Source organism: Orcinus orca, chromosome 2, assembly GCF_937001465.1.
Source record: "Orcinus orca chromosome 2, mOrcOrc1.1, whole genome shotgun sequence".
NCBI lineage: Eukaryota > Metazoa > Chordata > Mammalia > Artiodactyla > Delphinidae > Orcinus > Orcinus orca.
Genome location: NC_064560.1, coordinates 169,144,082 through 169,163,525, shown reverse-complemented (window position 1 = coordinate 169,163,525; position 19,444 = coordinate 169,144,082). Strand labels below are relative to the sequence as shown.

The window sequence follows — 19,444 nt, the reverse complement described above, 5'->3', positions numbered from 1 at the left end:
GAAACATTAGAGATAAACGATGTCTAACAGGGGAGCATTTAAATAAACTATGATAACAGGTACATGTAAAAGTATGAGATTAGATCACTCCCTAACACCATACACAAAAATAAACTCAAAATAGATTAAAGACATAAATGTAAGGCCAGAAACTATCAAACTCTTAGAGGAAAACATAGGCAGAACACTCTATGACATAAATCACAGCAAGATCCTTTTGGACCCACCTCCTACAGAAATGGAAATAAAAACAAAAATAAACAAATGGGACCTAATGAAACTTCAAAGCTTTTGCACAGCAAAGGAAATCATAAACAAGACCAAAAGACAACCCTCAGAATGGGAGAAAATATTTGCAAATGAAGCAACTGACAAAGGATTCATCTCCAAAATTTATAAGCAGTTCATGAACTCAATAACAAAAAAACAAACAACCCAATCCAAAAATGGGCAGAAGACCTAAATAGACATTTCTCCAAAGAAGATATACAGACTGCCAACAAAGACATGAAAGGATGCTCAACATCATTAATCATTAGAGAAATGCAAATCAAAACTACAGTGAGATATCATCTCACACCAGTCAGAATGGCCATCATCAAAAAATCTAGAAACAATAAATGCTGGAGAGGGTGTGGAGAAAAGGGAACCCTCTTGCACTGTTGGTGGGAATGTATATTGATATAGCCACTGTGGAGAACAGTATGGAGGTTCCTTAAAAAACTACAAATAGAACTACCATATGACACAGCAATCCCACTACTGGGCATATACCCTGAGAAAATCATAATTCAGATAGAGTCATGTACCAAAATGTTCATTGCAGCTCTATTTACAATAGCCCGGAGATGGAAACAACCTAAGTGTCCATCATCGGATGAATGGATAAAGAAGATGTGGCATATATATACAATGGAATATTACTCAGCCATAAAAAGAAAGAAATTGAGCTATTTGGAATGAGGTGGATGGACCTAGAGTCTGTCATACAGAGTGAAGTAAGTCAGAAAGAAAAAGACAAATACCATATGCTAACACATATATATGGAACTTAAGAAAAAAAAATGTCATGAAGAACCTAGGGGTAAGACAGGAATAAAGACACAGACCTACTACAGAATGGACTTGAGGATATGGGGAGGGGGAAGGGTAAACTGTGACAAAGAAAGAGAGTGGCATGGACATATATACACTACCAAACAAAATAGATAGCTAGTGGGAAGCAGCCGCATAGCACAGGGAGATCAGCTCTGTGCTTTGTGACCGCCTAGAGGGGTGGGATAGGGAGGGTGGGAGGGAGGGAGACACAAGAGGGAAGAGATATGGGAACATATGTATAACTGATTCACTTTGTTATGAAGCAGAAACTAACACACCATTGTAAAGCAATTATACTCCAATAAAGATGTAAAAAAAAAAAAAAGATGGCAAAAATAAGTGATGGAATTTTATTCAGACAGTAGATGTTTACATAAAACATCTGATGCCAGTGTATAGTGTTTATGACATAAGGTTAAACAAAAGAAGGGTGGTGTTTATTTATCAAACATTATGTAACTTTGGTATGTGTTGGTACTCTTTTTAGTGTTTACAAGTAATTAGCTAGTTTACACCTCAAACAACTCTATGTGGTAAATACTAATATTATCCTCATCTTACAAATGAGGTAACAGGGATAAGAGGTGGAGTGCTTTGCTCACGGTCAGACATCAGATGAGGGGCAGAGCCAGGATTCAAGCCCGGGCGGAGGGCCCCAGAGTCGACCCCCTGGCCACTCCGCTTCACTGCTCTCTAGACGTGTATACACACACAAACACGCACACACAGACACACACACGCGCGCATCAACAAAATTGTGTGTCTGCACAGTATGCTCTCACTACATCTTGTAAAGCCTAGAAAAAGTGTCACAAGGAGTTATGGCAAATGTTATCGATGATTACCTCTGGATAATGGAATTAAAAGTGGTTTTTTTCTTCTTTATACTTTTCTTCTACTTTAAGGAATGTCTGCACAGATTCATTTTATCAGCAGAAAAGAAAAGAGAAAAAGAAATCGGATTCCCTTAAAACTCCTTCCCACAGACCCCAGGTTTTTCTGGAAACAGCTCTTATGCTGCCCCAGACATCTCCACCTGGGATAAATGGTTTTTCTGGCCCATCCCACTCACTGCCCCAGTGCAGCCATCATCGAGGTAAGACAATCTAGTTTGTCTGTTAGGGTCCAGGCAGGGTCTGACCAGTGCCAAGAGCAGAGGGCCCATTCCCCGACTCTACCCCTCCTTCCTCAGAGCAACTTCAGATTATATTGACTCTACCAGATCAGCTGAGACTCCAGCCTCTCTCATGCCAGCCCAGTTTAGGCAGTCTCCTGGACTTAGGCAACTGCTGTGCTGAGTCCAGGTACAAGACTCTACGTGTATCCTAATCAATTTCTTGAAACTCAGTCCAGAATCACAGCTCCCTTGGTACCCAGTAAAGTCTGGTGCTCTGTTTCTCAAAGGTGCCAAACCCACTCCGCCTTGGGGTCTTCCCCCAGGTCCTCCCCACCATGGTTCCTTTTTGCACAGATGTCACTTCCTCAGAGACACCTGCCCTGACCATTCAACCTGAAGTGGCCCTCTCCTTTTATCCCACTTTATTTTTTATAGCACTTCTGTGAAATCATCTTTTTAATTTGTTTACTTCTTTATGCCCCTTCTCTCCACTAGGATGTAAGCTCCAAGAGAGCAGGATCTTGTCTGCTTTACCTCACATACTGCACGTGGATAAATATATGTTGCATGGATAGATGGATGGATGAATGAACAAATGAATGAATGCAGTTTGTCAGTGCTGATGTGAGCTTTAAAGGGTTTTCCAAGCCCATCTCCCCACTTGCTAGCTGTGGGACCTTGGGCATTTTGCTTAGCCCCTCTAAAACTGCTTCCTCATCTGTCTACTGGGGACTGCAATAATCCCCACTTCTCCAGGACTACGACCATTAACTAAATAGTAAAAATTATGTGACAGGGTGAAAAGTTCCTGGCATATAAATCTAGTTACAGTTACTTTTATTATTTCTCTGCCCAGATTAGTGTCATCTTTGATCACCCCGTCTACAACCAAGTTGTGGATAAAACCCTTGAACAGCATTCGGGAGGGCACTGCCACTAGAGATGACAGCAGAAGGCTGGAGTCTGACCAGGAACACGCTTCCCCATCCCATCCACAAAGGGTGTCCAGGACCTTGCCTTTGATTGCCAGTGTTGCCCTGATCTGCCAACTTAGTCAAGAAAAGGAAATGAAAGCACCCTGGTTCTGTTGTTGGTGATCCTTCTTTTCCTTTTGAGGCTCACAGGCCATTTGTTGGCTGACCTCACCCAGGGCTGATGTCAAGTTCACTTTTTGCCCTGGGCTGGGCCAGGTTGTGTTGCCTGGCAACAGAACACCTGCGTGTCCTAGTCTGATCCCCTGGGCTGCTCAGGGCTCTGGCCTCTGGCTGTACCAAAGCAAGGAAGACAGGCTCCGGGGGTTGCTGGGTTGCTCTGGGGCGCGGGGGGTGGGGGGGAAGCTAAGGGGTGCAGTGATGGAAAGAAGGAGAGAGAGGAGGGAAGCCACTTATGATTTCCCAAAACACTGGGCAGAAAGTGCCTGAGATGCTCAGTATTTGGAAGCTGTTCTTTAAAAACAGTTCCTCTGTATGCCTCCTTGAGTAGACGGCAAGTGCTCCTTGAGTGGACATGTTCTCAGCTGTCATCTTAGGGAGGCATCAGCTGTCATCATGTTCTCAGCTGTCATCTTAGGAGTCTTCCTTGGGGAGAAGGAGACTAGTTCCTGCAGCCACTTGAGAAGAGGGCTACAGGGGCTGAGCCAGGAGGTTTGGGAGGTGAGGCTCGAGTAGGGCTGTGTGACAGGGAGCTCAGGGTGGGGGGATCCACCTGGAGTGCCCCACAAGCGGATGGGGAGAGTGGATGAGCTAGGGGTGGAAGGATGGAAAAGTTCTCTTCTCCCTACACACTTGGGCCTGGCTCACTCCCATTCATCTTTTTTTTTTTAATTTTTTTAAATTTATTTTTTATTGAAGTATAGTTGAATTACAATGTTGTGTTAATTACTGCTATACAGCAAAGTGACTCAGTTATACATATATATTTTTTATATTCTTTTCCATTATAGTTTATCACAGGATATTGAATTTAGTTCCCTGTGCTATACAGTAGGTCCATGTTGTTTATCCATTCTGTACACACCAGATTGCATCTGCTAATCCCAAACTCCCACTCCTGCCCTCTCCCACCCTCCTCTCCCTTGGCAACCACCAGTTTATTCTCCATGTCCCTGATTTTGTTTCTGTTTCATAGATAGGTTCACTTGTGTCATATTTTAGATTCCACATATAAGTGATATCATATGGTATTTGTCTCTTTCTGACTTACTTCACTTAGTATGATAATCTCTAGTTGCATCCATGTTGCCGCAAATGGCATTATCTTGTTCTGTTTTATGGCTGAGTAGTATTCCATTCATCTTTTATGTCTCTGTTTCAACGTCACTTTCTCAGGGAAGCCTTCCCTTCCTCCAGACTAGGGTAGATCCCCCTGCTCTTCCCTCTCATAGCCCACACTCTTTATTCACAGCCCTTATCCCTTGCTGCAATGTGCACCTGTCTCTCCCTCCACCCCAGCCACGAATACCGTAAGCTCTGTGAGGGCAGCGGCCACCTCTGCCTGTTCACTGCCAGTCCCAGCACCTCACCCCGTGCCTGCACACGGAAGGCACTAAAGAGCATGGAGTATCAGATGGAGTAAACGAGTGGAAGAAGGGACAAAGAGAACAGGAGGGCACTTGCAGAGGCCCCGCTGCCCTGGTCATTTGCTTCAGCCTGCCTGGCCTCCCTGGTCAGATACAGAGGGCTTGGGAACGCAGGCAGGTTGACGTTCTGTTTCCTATGCCCGGGCAGGGGAAGCCAGTGTTTCCCAAAGATTCGTGTTGTCACTGCTCCACCTGCATAATGAATAACAGCCACTCTTCCCACGGATGAAGTCATTTCCCTGGGATCAACATAAAACCCACAGGAAGGAAACTAGCATTCATTGCACACCTACTATGTGCCAAGCCATTGGGTATCTTACTTGACTCTCAAAACAGCTCTGCAAAGCAAACAATTTGTTTTAACTGAGGCTCAGAGATGTTCAATAATTTGTCATGTTCATAAAAAAAGATCTGAAATTTGGACAGTTGTGTGCGTGGCCCTGAAGCCCATAGCAAGCCTCGGTGGAGGATGGTGTCATGGTGAGCCTTAGCCCCGAGTGCTGCTGGGACTGCCCGTGGCTGCCTCTCCCTGCTTGCCTCTCAAAGACCAAGGCGATGATGGGGAGAGCCTCCCCAAAAAGGAGGAAAGAGGGGGCAGAGCATGAACAGAGAAATGAGACCAAGTATGCATCGTGTCCATTTATTCCTCAAACCTTTTGAGTATCGCTCTCAGGCACAGGGGTTTTGGGACAAAATGTCATAAAATACAGACCCCCTCCTCACAGAGGTCATTATCTAGTGGGTAAACTGAATAAAAAATCAGACATTACACTTTAGCAAAATTGATGTCATTAGATCACTCATTCTAATTTTTAAAATACTTGAAGTTCTCTACAATAAAATGTTTAAAAATACATATTGTAGCTCTATTCAAATGCAGTGCTCAGGGTGTGGAGAAAGCCCGGTAGAGGGTTGTCCAACCCAGACTGAAGGGCAAGTCAGGGAAGGTGTCATCGAGGAGAAGACATCTGAGCTGAGTTTTGCTAGACAAGAAGGAATTCGTGAGGCGGAGGGGCAAGAAACAAGTATTGCTGGCAAAGGGCACATGCAGAGAGACGCCGAAGCATGAAATGGCATGGCCTGCTGAGAGAATTGTAGGTACCAGTCGATTCCTAGGGCCAAAATGAGGAAGCCATTTTCTTCAAGTTCCCTTGTAGAACTGTCCCTCAAGTGCATTTGACACCCCTCGGGTTTTAGGGGTTTGGTGTGGTGTTTTTGGTCCTGGTTTCTCACTTTAGAGAACAGCACCAGAACCACCAGCAGGGACTTCCCTGGCGGCGCAGTGGTTAAGAATCCTCCTGCCAATGCAGGGGACACGGGTTGGATTCCTGGTCTGGGAAGATGCCACATGCCACGGAGCAACTAAGCCCGTGCGCCACAACTACTGAGCCTGTATGCCACAACTACTGAAGCCCGCGCGCCTAGAGCCCGTACCGCACTGAGAAGCCCGCGCACCACAACCAAGAGTAGCCCCCGCTCGCCACAACTAGAGACAGCCCGCCCGCAGCAACGAAGACCCAACACAGCCCAAAAAAAAAAAAAAAAAAAAAAAAATCACCAGCAGATGAACAGAGGAGGGGCACCACCTGGTGGCCAGAGTGTGGAGCCTTCCCTCCTCAAAACTTGCCTTCAGTAAACAAAAACAATCCTGCCTGCCATCAGCTCTATTAAAGAGCTAAGCATCAGGGAAATCCTCTGATGTCCAGGAACAAAAGGCAAAATAAGTAGAGGGCAATGTTTCCAAATGGAGCCGAGGACCTGAAATCCAAGTTAGAGGCATAAAGGAAATTAGCCATAAGAAAGCTTGGATTTGCTTGTCATTTCATCCAAATTTAGTATCCATATAGTGATATTATATTTGTGGAGTGTTTTCTTTAATATTTTCTGATTTTCTGGCCTTTAAACTTATTTTTTTAATTAAAAAAATTTTTTTTGGCTGCACCGCTCATCATGTGGGATCTTAGTTCCCAGCCAGGGACTGAACCCGCATCCCCTGCGTTAGAAGTGCAGAGTCCCAACCACTGGACCACCAGGGAAGTCCCTATTTGTGGAGTGTTTACCACGTGCCAGCGACATGGGTACACTGTGCTATGCGCTGAACATATTTCCTCTCATTTAATTCTCAGCAACAACCTTATAAGGGAGATACTACTATACCTATTTTATAGTGAACAAAGGGCAGTTCAGAGAGGTTGACTAACTCTCCCAGGATCACACAGCCAGGACACAGACAAGCTGGGAGTTGAACCCAGGTTTGTGGACTCAGAAGCTCATGCTCTCAACCACTGGGTTAGACGCCTGAGGGATATGGCCATTAAACAGGTCCAAAGAAGAACTCATCATATTGGCCCCAAGCTTCTTCCTCTTCCTCCTGCATTCCCCATCCCAGCAAATGGCACTATCCTCTGCCCATCCAGTTGCCTAAGCCAGCATCCTGAGAGTTTTGACCCCACACCTAATCACTCTCCAATTTATGATGCTCATAAATATCTTTAACGTTTTTCTATTCTGTCTTCACTGCTGCTGCCTCAGTCCAGGCCAGGGCCATCTCTTGCCTGATTTGATGTTCTCCCAGCAGTCTCTCTCCTTCCCAGCAATCTATAGTCATCTCTCCCATTATAGACTCCATGACGATGGGGCTCCACCACTATAATCCCAGTGCATGGCACACAGTAGGGAACTCAGCCAATATTTGAATGACTGAAGATAGCCTGGAATCATTATTTCCATTTCACCAATGTTACGGGCTGAATTGTGTCCCCTCAAAACTCATATACTGCAGTCCTAACCCCCAGGACTTCAGAATGTGACTGGAAATTGGACCTTTAAAGAGGTAATTAAGTTAAAGTGGGGTCATTAGGGTGGGCCCTAATCCAGTATGACTGGAGTCCTCATAAGAAGATATTAGTCCACAGAAAACACAGAGAGAGGGATGACCATGTGAGGACATGGCAAAAAGGCGGTCGTCTACAAGCTAAGGAGAGAGACCTCAGAAGAAACCAAATCTGCTGACACCCTGATCTTGATCTTCTAGCCTCCAGAGTGTGAGACAGTAAAGTTCTGTTGTTTAAGCCATCCAGTCTGTGGGATTTTGTATAGCAGCCCAAGCAAACTAATATAGTCAAGAAAGGAAATCATTCTCAGAGAGGTAGAAGGACTTAGCCAACACTGGATGGTAAGTAGTAATAACTAATTAGTAATACACTCAATAGTAATCCGTTAATCACATTCTGTCTTGTGATCACTCTTTTATGTTGTTTACCAACTCTTATAACTGACTGATCTCATGTATTATTTAACTTCTTGAATATTTGGGTACTGTTACTTCAACTGGCACCCAGGACCAGGACGGTCTTACCCTTCTCAGTATTCCCAGACTTCCTAGCTCAGCTTGGTGCTTTTTACCAATAACTTTTCAATGCATTCTTTGTTCTGTGTGATTGATTGCCACATTTGGATGGGCAACAAGGAGCCTGGTGGAAGATTCCCGGTCCTCAAGAGAAACATGCAAAAAAGGGGCCACCATTTCCAGTAATGGAATATGACTCATCTCTGAATCTCCAAATACAAACATCAGGATGACTGTCTAAGACATTGTGGAAGGCAGTGATGCACAATGTTTGGTGTTAAAATTTCCGTCTTTTAAAAAAGAGTGTGTGTGTGTGTGTGTGTGTGTGTGTGTGTGTGTGTGTGTGTTGCCACATAGTGGGGGGAAAGGCCTGTGGAAACAGGAGCTATACCTTCAGAGTAGCGCCTCTGAAAACAGAAGGGGGCCTAAAGCACTGTGCGGGCAGGTGGCTTCATGCCAGACACAGATGACCCAGCAAAAGAGGCAGAGACTGAAGACAAGTCTGGCTCCTGAGCAGTAGCCCCTCTTTTGAGTAGACCTATAAACATTTCATAGTCAAAATGCCCAGGGGACCCCCAGGGCCTGGCCATACTCAGGAATGAGGACCCTTCTCCAGTATCACACAAAATGGAATGAGTATGGCCCTTACAGAAGTGAGAGAAAACCCTACTAGATTAATTGTAAGACTCCCTCTAGATTTCCTTGCTGACGCACCTCCATGGTTTAGTGCAGGTTGGGGTCTCCTGTCCCACAGGACAGTCCTCAAACATGAACATCACCTGCTTAAGATACTTAACTCTAAAGAGTCATCCAAGTGGCCTAATAGCTCAAAATATCTTGACAAGGCCAGTTTCACGGGACATACACTGGGCAACGTAGCACCAATTAGACCCTGTTCCCTCTCGTTGATGCGTTCAGCAGGAGGGCCCACAGTGTACCAGGCCCTAAGCAGTTGTGAGCAGCAACAGACATGGACCTGTCCTCCCGTAAGTTATAAGTCCCTGCCACCTACACACCAAGCTGTGTAACTGAGCTGGTGGGCTTTGGATGATTATTTATCTACAGGTAATTTTTTTCCTTCTTACTTTTTAATTTCCCACTCTGATGAACATATATTATTTCAATAAAGTATGAAAGAGAGCACTTTATGTTTAACAAATATTACCTGTACCTGCTAGCTTGTTTCATAAATTTCTTCTTAAGGCCTTAGTCTCAAGCATTGGGAACAGTTACACTTTACACTGTGTATTACCCTGTGTCTAATCAGGAGACAGAAACCACGCAGTAATTTAAACAGAGGAAGCTTAATATAAAAAGTTACTAAGCTCTGAAAAGGGAGTAAATAAAAAGATATAAAGAGAACGCTCAAAGGTTCCCTAAGGCTGAGGGAGAGTCCTCAAGGAAGGACAACTTGGAAGGGGAGCCCCTGCTTCATTGGAGAGGGTGTGGTTACAGCCCACTGGGTTGCAGAGAAGTCTGGGGCAGAGCTGCTTTGCAGTTGTTGGGCGAACACGAAACAATCTTCATGGGCACAGGTGTCCAGAGGCTGGTGACAGGGAGTAGAGGGACAGTACAGGCTCAAGGCTCAGAGCCCATGGTGTCCGCCTCAGGGAGGCATGGGAAAGTGGTTAGCAGGCCTGGGCTAGGGCTGCGAGGTTGCCAAGGGACTGCTCTGAGTATGCAGCTGCAGTAGGGGGGGGCCACAGGGTAGTCCCACACACCTGCACCACTCACTCTGGAGCAGGAGGAAGAAAAAGCAAAAAGCACAGCACACAGGAACCAAAAAGAGAAGCCTCCTTCCTCCGGCGAGGACCCTGCAGCTCCCTCTGCTGGCAAACCTTAGCACTGTGCTGTCAAGTAGAAAATGCTTATAGACCATTATCCCAGAGCAAGTACTGATGGGTGAATCTGGAGGTATAAGGCAATAAATTCATAGCTGGCACAAGCTGTTATCAGTAATTAGAATAAGGGTTGCCAAGTTTTTTCTATAAAGAGCCTGATAGTAAATATTTTAAGCTTTCTGAGTCATACGATCTGTCAAAACTGTTCAATTCTGTCATTGTTGCATGAAACACAGCATAGACAATAAGTCAACAAATAAGCCTGGCTTCTTCCAATAAAGCTTGATTTACAAAAATACCCAGTGGTTTTGACCCACAGATCATCATTTACCAACTCCTGATTTAGAACTTTAGATTGAATCATCTCTGTTCTGTGAATGGGATTACATTGAAAGGAAGGGGGATGAACGCACAGAGCTGAGGTGGGTGGTGGAGACTAAGAAAAAGGAATTTAAATGGAGATAATGTCTATGTTGTATTTTTTTGGTCCAAATTAGATGAGTGCCATGTAGAGTGTGTCCCCCCCACCCCCCGCCAAATTCATATGTTGAAACCCTAACCCCCAATGTGATGATGTTTGGAGATGGGGCCTGTGGGAGGTAATTAGGTCATGAGAACAGAGCCCTCATGATGGGATTAGTGCCCTTATAGGAAAAGACAGGAGAGAGCTTGCCCTCCATCGTGTGAAGATACACCAAGATGGTCATCTGGAAACCAGGAAGTGGGTCCTTACCAGACACCGGATCTGCCAGTATCTTAAACTTCCCAGTCTCCAGAATTGTGAGAAATAAATGTTTGTTTTTTAAACCACTCAGTCTATGGTAATTTGTGATAGCAGCCCAAACTGACTAAGACAGTGAGCTATCACATTAAAGGATCTAACGGGGTCCTTAATAAATTATTATCTCTAAGGGTCTTTGCAAGACAAAATAACAGTCCATATTGTGCTTTCTTTTCAGGAAGCTGAGACTCAGAGAGGTTAAGACACTTGCCTCAAATCATAGAGCCTGGCTGAGCCAGATTTTGAATGATTAATCTGTCTGACTCTTAAACGCACCATGTCCACTACCCCACTCATAAGGGACAGGTGGGTGTTCCCAAACTGGGCTGCTTTAATAAAGTTGCATTTAACACCCTTGATCTTTGGCAGGCTGGGATTCCCGATCTGGAGGAAATCAATGCTTAACCTGTGTGAAGCCCATCTCCTGAAATGTCCAAGGCACGCAGAGATGAGAGGTGAGAGGTATCTGACTGTCCAGTGGCACCCCATGGACTGCCAAGTCAGTTTTGCTGAATTGGCTGGCTAGGTCACTGTCCTATTTTAGGGCCCCCTTCCTATGGCCGCTGCTTCCACGACCCTCCCAGATGAAGAATCGTTTCTTAATCAAGGGTGGAACATTTGTTGGGTTTTCTCTTAAAATCTTGCAGACACTACACGTGTCCTTATTCTGATCACCCCTATTAGATAAGCTTTATCAAAATAAATAGTAACAGTTTTATCACTGTTTACTGAAATGTGTTGGTCTAGGTACTTCGCATATAGTCTTTCCAGTTCTGACAACAACCCTGAAAGGTACCTAATACTGTCTCTATTTAATGACAAAGATGACATTTACATAGCAGACATTATTAATCCTTGAGGTAGGCAATGTAGTGGGATCTTCTGTAAAGAAGGGAAAACCGAAGTAAAGAGGTTTGAAGAGGTTGACTTGCCCACCCCACTTATCTCCATCTGAATCCACATCTCTCCAGATGTTCAATTTGGTGTAGAAATATAATACATGGGACCCACTTCAGGATTAGACAGAGCCAGGTCCAAATCCCAGCCCCATTTCTTACTGGCCATCTGACCAATTGCTCCTTTTCTCTATTGAGAGCAATTCATGGCATTTTTGCATGTCTTGTAAAGGCTTTTATTCTGGACTACTTTTCAAGGATGTTTGTGCAGCAAACATCCTTGGAAGACAGAGATAGAGTCTCCCTCTAGTCAGGGGGGAAATTTGTTTTCTCCCAGGATAATAAAGTTAATGCCTCCCTCTGGGGCAAAGTTTAAACAGGTTTGCTAGCAGTCCCCTTTAAAAGGGTAGGATCTACTAAGCTTAGGGTCACTCAGCTGGGACACAAACCCATTATATGTAAAATATCTATCTCAGCCCACCTCTCCATTGCCCCACGGGACTTGGGGAGCAAGGGGGACCAACAAGAACATAAACCTCATGCTACCTACTGTGCCATGAGTAACAAAGTCCTTTGTTTCTGACCCACGAGTTTCACGTCTTCTGCCGGCATCAATGAACCGGTGGCAGGCTAACTTGTTAGCATGTACGTAGGATAAAATCTCAAGCCCTTCACAGTCTTTAACACTCTCATCCAAATGTCAAAAGAGTCAGTAACTCTCACCTTCTCATCTCCCACTGCACCGCAGCCTCCTGTGGTTTGGCATCAGCTCCTAGGACAATACTGAAACTCTTTTTGCCGACGTCACCAAAGACCCTCTCACTGTCAGTTTCAGTGGGTATTTGATTCTGGCAAAATCTTTCTGGACCTCTGCAGCCTTAACACCAGGGGCACACCCTCCTTCTGAAGCGCTCTACCATTAGATTCCACGAGACCACACTTGCCTGCCTATCCTTATTCGTCCTTTTCATGGGCTTCTCTTCCTTTAGCAGCCCCGTCAATGTCCTGCCCGCCTCCCTACTGCTCCGCCTGCCCTCCCTGGATGATCTCACTCACACTCCTGGTTTTAGGAACCTCAAATATGGTGCTGATGTGCCAAACTCTAGCTCCAGTCCAGACCTGTGACACAACTTACCCAGCCACCTGCTGAGGGGCTCCACCTCAAACTCAAGTGATCCTAAAAGGAACCCATCCATCCTTGGCCCTCCACACCACCCAATCCTCCTTCTTGGACCCACACTCTCAGTTTGTGGTACACCCAGCCACCTCATCACTCCAGGAAGTCATCCTTGCCCCTTCACCACTCCTCACACCCCAGAGCCAAGCTCCCTTTGAGTATTGCTTCTTCTACTCTCCACCTCAGGAACCTGTTCACCCTTACCTCCCACCAGACCCAGGCCTCCTACTGCTGTCCCCCTCAGGTCCCAATCCTTCCTGCCTTGGGTTACTGTAGTGTCCAGCTAACTGGGTTTCCTGCCCCCCTTTGGCCCTCCTATAGCCCTCACCCCATGGTTGCCAGCGTTATGTTCCTAAAGTATAAGCCAAATCACGTCATTTCCCTGCTTTAGGCCTTTCACTTGCTCCTCGCTGCCTATCTGACAATGTCAAGTTTATTAAGGACACAGTTCACAGTGCTCTCTAAATGTTATGTCCCACCCACGCTCCAACCCCCTCCCTTAAATATTCCTTCCATCTGTCTGCTGTGGCCACTACCACTCAAACTGGAAGAGGTGGGGAGGAGGTATCTCAAAATAGCACTCATTAACTGGTACTGACTGGTTTTAATTTGTACTGTCTGGAACCAGGAAGTCCTAAAATGTTGCATTAAACAGTAGTGTGTTTGGTTGGCTTTTCTTAAAAAAATAAAGTCATGGTTTGGATCGGGAGCCAGAGTTCTACCAAATTATTGCTATCAACTTTGCTTCTCAGGGTCGCCTTGAGAAGGAATGAGCTATTCCTTCATTCTACCTAGTTAAGGTGCTGCTAGAACAGGGTTTGTTGATGAGAGAGAATATATATACATCTCCCCCCCACACACATACAACTTCTCCTTTGCCCTATAAGCAAGGAAATCAACACCCTTGAGCGTCCACCAGGAGGCGCCGGTGGGGGGGCCGTCGAAAGACCTGCGGTACCTTCACGATTGGAGAGGCGGCGGTGGATGCCGCAGCGATGGAAGCCGGCTTGCTTCCCTTTTTAAGAATCAGTGTGAGGGAAGGGAGCAGAGCTGCGTTATTTTAGGGAGACCTTGTCGCACTCCCCCTCCCGCGGGTAGGTAGCGTCTGGGGTGTGCGCGGGCCCCATGGAGAGACGCTGGCGTTGGCTGCGGTGGCAGCTGGGGCTCCTATCGCGGCTGCGGCCGGCAGTAATCCGACCCCGCCGACGCAGGGACTGAAGAGGCGCAAGCGAGAGCGGCAAGCTGCGAACAAAAGCCCGCCGCGCGGGACGTGCGGTAAGCTAACCGGCCGGGGGACCCGGGAGCGGACGGGCTCGCTGAGCTCCAGTAGCCCAGCTGGATACGGCGGGGGGGACTCGGAGGACATCTGGGGGCAGGTGTCCGAGCCTAGACTGAGGTGGATGGAGCTTTTAGCATGGACTTAGAGAGGATTAGGTGCATCCGGGAGGACCCAAGCTCCTTCACCATCCCTGGCAAACACCCGGTGGGGGGGACGGGGGAAGGCGGGCACAGCTCCTAGCAAGCCCTGTCCAAGAGGCAAGAGCAAGAATCGATCACCCGTCCCAGGGAGGTCTTTTCGGACTGAGGTATTTCTCTGCGCCCTTCCGTCACCCCTGGGCCCCGCGCCTGGGTCTCCTTTGCAAATGGAAATCAACCATAAACTTCTTCCCTAGGCAAATGGGGTCTTCACAGCAGTGCACTCTGGGGATGAACAGACCTCTTCCTTTTTGTTCCTGCAAAGCTGCATCCCCGGTCGCCCGCCTAAGCTACAAACAAATACGCTAATCCTCCCGGGAATCCTCCAGAGCCTCTCTGGTCGGCTACTGCCTGCTCCTCGATCTTTTCATTTTAACTCGCAACAGGGAGGAGATGCATCTAACGGGCCAGACGCCCAGGGGAGCCTGGCCACAGGCCTCCGCCCAGCACTCCGGCGCTGAGGGAGACTGAGGCTGCTCTCTGTGCACCCTCCCGCCCGCTGGGGTTTCAGGGAATCGGTATTATGATTTACATTCCACCGGGCCTCTGAGCCTAATCCCAAAGCGGATTAAGTTTTTTGGGGGGGCGGTGAATATGAACGGGGAGGGGGAAACTGCTTTCAAATGTGTTCTTCGATGTCCTCCCTTGTCATCCGCAGAGCCTCCACAAAGGGACAGGGCTCAGCCATGGTGGATCCCGTGCCTGAAGAGGAGAAGGCGGGAGCCGAGCCGGGAGGCTCCGGAGGGGACGAAGCCGCCGCGTCCGTGCCCCCTGACTCCCAGGGCGCCCCGCAGCCCGCGGCGACTTCGGCCTCGGCCTGCGCCGCGGCGCCCCGTAAGGCTGAAGTCCCGTGCGCAGCAGAAGGCGGGCGGCGGGAGCAGTCCCCGCTATTGCACCTCGACCTCTTCAACTTCGACTGTCCGGAGGCCGAGGGCAGCCGCTACGTGCTGACCAGTCCCCGCTCGCTAGAGGCCTGCGCCCGCTGCGCCGTTAAACCTGTGGAGCTGCTGCCACGGGCCCTGGCGGACCTGGTGCGCGAGGCCCCCGGCCGCTCTATGCGAGTAGCCACTGGCCTGTACGAGGCTTACGAGGCGGAGCGGAGCGCCAAGCTGCAGCAGTGCCGGGCAGAGCGCGAGCGCATCGTGCGCGAGGAGAAACGGCGCCTCTTCACGCCTTTGGGCCCCGCGGCCGCCGCGGCCTCGGCCCCTAGTGCGGGCAGCAGCAGCAGCTGCAGCAGCGCCAGCCTCCCGGCCTCGCCCGCACCGCGCGCCGCCCGCAAGGCCTCCTCCAGCCCGGCCCGGCCCCAACCTACGCCCGCGCGGTCGCGGGCAGGAAGGAAGAGCCACTCACTAGACTCCCTGTCCCGCCGGCGGGAGGGCGCCCTGAGCTCCGAGTCAGGCGCGTCGTCGTCGTCCTACAGCGGTGAGAGCCTGAGGGAGCTGCACTGGCCGCCGCGGGCCTCGGCCAGGAACAGCTGCCCGGCGGGGTCGGCGTCCTCTGCTCCCAACCCTCTGGGCCGCCCATCCGCCCTGGCCCTGGTTCCCCTCACCGGCCGCAGCTTCAGCCTCGGCGACCTGAGCCACTCGCCACAGATGGCTCAGCACGTGGAACGCATCGTGCGCCAAGTGCGCGCCGAGCGGGGTCTGCGCGCGGTGCCGGAGCGCGACCGGAAGATCGCGGCGCTCATGCTGGCGCGGCACCAGGAGGAGCGCCTGTTGCTGGAGCAGCGCGCCGCGGCCCACGGCCAGTGGGAGCAGCAGCGCGTCCGCGCCGAGCAGCGACGGGAGCGCGAGGAGCGCGAGAAGCAGCGCGCCCTGGAGCAGGGCCGCCGAGCCTGGGCCGCGCAGGTGGAGGAGCGGCGCGGCCGCCGAGGCCGCGAGGAGCGCGAGGAGGCGCGGCGGCGGCAGCGGCAGTGCGAGCGCAGCGAGGAGCGGCGGCGGGAGCTGGCCGAGCGCCAGGGACTGCTGCGGCGGGAGCGGGCGGAGCGCACGGCCCGGGAGGACCGACTCCGCAAGCTGCAGCAGGAACAGAACCTGAAGCAGCGGGAGGAGGGGCTGCACGAAGTGCGCGAGCGGGCCGAGCAGGTGCGCAGGGAGCGCGCTCAGCGCGCGGCCCGCGCCAAGCAGAGTCAGGAGGGCCAGCTGCAGCGAGAGAAGCGGGAGCTAAGCCGGGCGGAGCGGGCGCGCCATGAGGCGTTGCTGCAAGGCCGGGCCCGGCTGGAGCGCCAGGAGCGCGAGGGCCTGCGGAGCTCCCTGGAGGCCAGCTTGGGCCGCGCGCAGGAGAACTACGAGCAGTTGGTGGAGCAGCGCACCCGGGAGCTGCGCGAGCGGGCCCGGCGGGAGGAGCTGCAGGGCCGGCGGGCCAAGGAGGCGGCCGAGCGCAAAGACCGGGAGCATCAGGCACACCTGGAGGCTCTGGCCCGGGTGGGCGAGCGGCGGCTGCAGCACGCGGCGCAGGCGGCCGAGGAGGCGGTGCAGCAGAAGGCGCGGCGCGTGGGCCAGAGCCGGATGGAGAAGGAGCGGGCCCAGCGGGCCAACAAGGAGAAGGTGGAGAGGGACGAAGACTGCCGCCGGCGGGAGCTGCTCCAAGCCATCGGTCGCAAGCTGGAGCGCAGCGAGCAGCTGTCTCGGGACCGGCGCAGCGCGCTGGAGAGCGCCCGCTCCACAGCCCGGGCCTCCTTCCACGTGCGCGAGAAGGTACGCCAGGAGACCAACACGCGCTCCTTCGATCGCATGGTTCGCGAGGCCCAGCTGCACGCCAGCCTGGACCGTAAATGACCGCCGCCGTACGCTGGCCGGAGTGCCACGCTCAGCCCCGTGGGGCCTCTTTTGGCCATTTTGACCGGACCGTGGGAGTCCCCAGTCTGGGCGCGGCACCGCAGCGTCGCCAGGCTTCTGACCAATGAGGCAATGAGAGGACCGACGTGTGAGACCTTTCAGTCCGCCGCCATTGTTTTTAAAAACTGACTTCGTTTGGAAATGACATAGCACAGTCTTTGACCACATCCAACCTTGGTGGCTCCCGCATCGCACCGGTCCTTGCCAATGTTCCCATTGTGTCTGTTGAGTTGGAAAAGAAAAAAGCTGGGAGAAAGGGGCTGGGTCGAGGCTGGGGGAGGGGAGGGCAAGGAGACAGTGCAGAGGTGACTGCCCCCTCCTGCGGTAGTCCCCCCAGGCATCTTTCACATACTGGTGTCTGAGGCGACTGCGGGAACTGCAGTGGAGGAGGCATGTCCTTGGCTCCCCTCCATCTTTTAACATATGGCAAGTTGCACAAAGCTCGGAGGCCTTGCAGAAAAGCACAGCTCTTCCAGGGTATTAGGCCACACTCAAGTGACCCAAAAGCTATTGATTTTTGTGTGCTAGACTTTTAATCTGCCTAAATTCTGGTCTTACTTCTGATAGGTTTTCCCTTGATTCCGCTAGGTATCCAGTTAGACAATCATCTGCAAATAGTGATCAGTTTGGTTTTTTTCCCCCTCATTCTCCCAAGTGACACAAGAAATCAGTTGGTTTGGTGATGCTGTTTAGCTTTAGTGGGAGCCCCCAGCCCCTCGGGGGAGGCGGATTCCTTAGGCAGCAGTGTTTCCCCCATTGAGCTTTCCTGCAGGGTATTTTCAGGGGAGGCAGTGTCGGATGGCCACCTCCCAATGTGGAGCCCACTCCTCGCAGACAGCAGCCATGCCTTAAGAAGCAGAGCTACCTTATGTGCCTGCCCAGGCCAATTCTGCCTCAGTCTCCAGCCCCGGATGCAGCCCCAAGAGTGGGCCCCAGAGAGTCTGGGGTGTCGGATTCCCTCTGTGAAGGAATCGTCACAACTGCTCTGAGGGCAATTACTTTACTGTGGTGGCAGAAGAGCTGGAATTGCCTCTTTGCTGTGAGGGTCGTGCTCACTACGGTTGGCAGTGTATCTTCCCCTCCTTCCCCACGTGAGGAGAAAGAGAATCTCCCTCTGACATTCCTGCGTCCCTCTCCCCTATAACTGAAAGTATTTAGTCAATCTCTCCGTGCCTCACCTTTCCTATTGGCCAGATGGGGCCGTCAGTACTCTTCTCCTGGTACCTCAAGATCTCCCGGACCCAAAGCACCGCCTCGGTATTATTTGTTGGTCTTCTTTGTGCCTTTCTTGACCTGGAGTTGGGAGGCAGGAGGGCTGCTCTTGGCCTAGTTTGTTTCTGGGAATATGGATTCTTGGCATAGGAAGGGGCAGTGCAACACGGACGGATGGTCATTTAGCCTCTGGGGGAAAATGCACGCAAGACCAGGCCACTTTCTGGTCCAAAAAGTCCCATTCAGTTGTCTTCCGGCAACTTTAACCTCTAGAGTGCTTCCCTTCCAGGAAGCCAAAATCAGCCCCCAGCCATGTCCACCCAAGGACTCTACCTTCATCAAGGAAGGTGGGAAGTAAAACATTTCTTTTTACATTAAGTCAAGATGAAGAAACAACAGTTACCAAAAAAAGAAGAAGAAAAAGAATCAAGGTAGAGAACTACTCTGCTAGACATATTTCATGTATATTCTGTTGGGCAGAATTGTCCCTAAAGTGTCTGGTGTTACACACACACACACACATTCTGTTAGCCCCCCCCCACAATCAAATGCCAGCAGGTACAGGAGTATTGTGTAGAAGGAAGCAGGGCTTAGGTGTTACACTTCAGATGACGTGAAACCAGAAAAGGAGCTGTGCCAATGCTTACTTCTTGAATGGGTGAATTTTTCCTTAAATTTTCATGTCGGTAACCAGGTTGTCAGTGAGCTATAATAATCGGCCTTTCTGTGAGTCAGGGGCATTTAACTAAAAATGTTAATGTGATACTGGTTCTTACCTTGTGGTTCCTGATTTGATAGAGGGGCCTTTGAGGCCTTAATAGAAAGTTCCACCTAAAACTACTTCCTTCCAAAGTATATGCATTCATTTGAGAAGGACACAGTCTGCTCTTTTGGATAAGGCACTGAAAGGTACGTAGGGGATCTTCCTCGGCCCTTTAGTCAGTTTGTTTTCTGACTTCTGGGTGACTTTGGGTAGATCACCTCTGTGTGCCTTGGTTTCCCCACCTGTAGAATGGGGATCATGATTTCTGCCCTCCCCACACAAACACTGTGAGGATGAATCAGAGTCAAAGTGGTGCTCT

General features: G+C 50.0%; 1 protein-coding gene across 1 annotated transcript; it reads left to right on the top strand.

The window, feature by feature from the left end:
* Nucleotides 1-13,802: 13,802 nt before the first annotated feature.
* CCDC177 (coiled-coil domain containing 177) lies at nt 13,803-18,788 on the top strand. Its single transcript, XM_004262167.2, has 2 exons — nt 13,803-14,112; nt 14,972-18,788. The coding sequence occupies exon 2, from the start codon at nt 15,000-15,002 to the stop codon at nt 17,088-17,090; it is 2,091 nt and encodes a 696-aa protein (XP_004262215.2). The 5' UTR covers nt 13,803-14,112; nt 14,972-14,999; the 3' UTR covers nt 17,091-18,788.
* Nucleotides 18,789-19,444: the final 656 nt, after the last annotated feature.

What these genes read in the sequence shown, in the direction of transcription:
- CCDC177 (XM_004262167.2), top strand. Translation starts at nt 15,000, where the DNA reads ATGGTGGATCCCGTGCCTGAAGAGGAGAAGGCGGGAGCCGAGCCGGGA.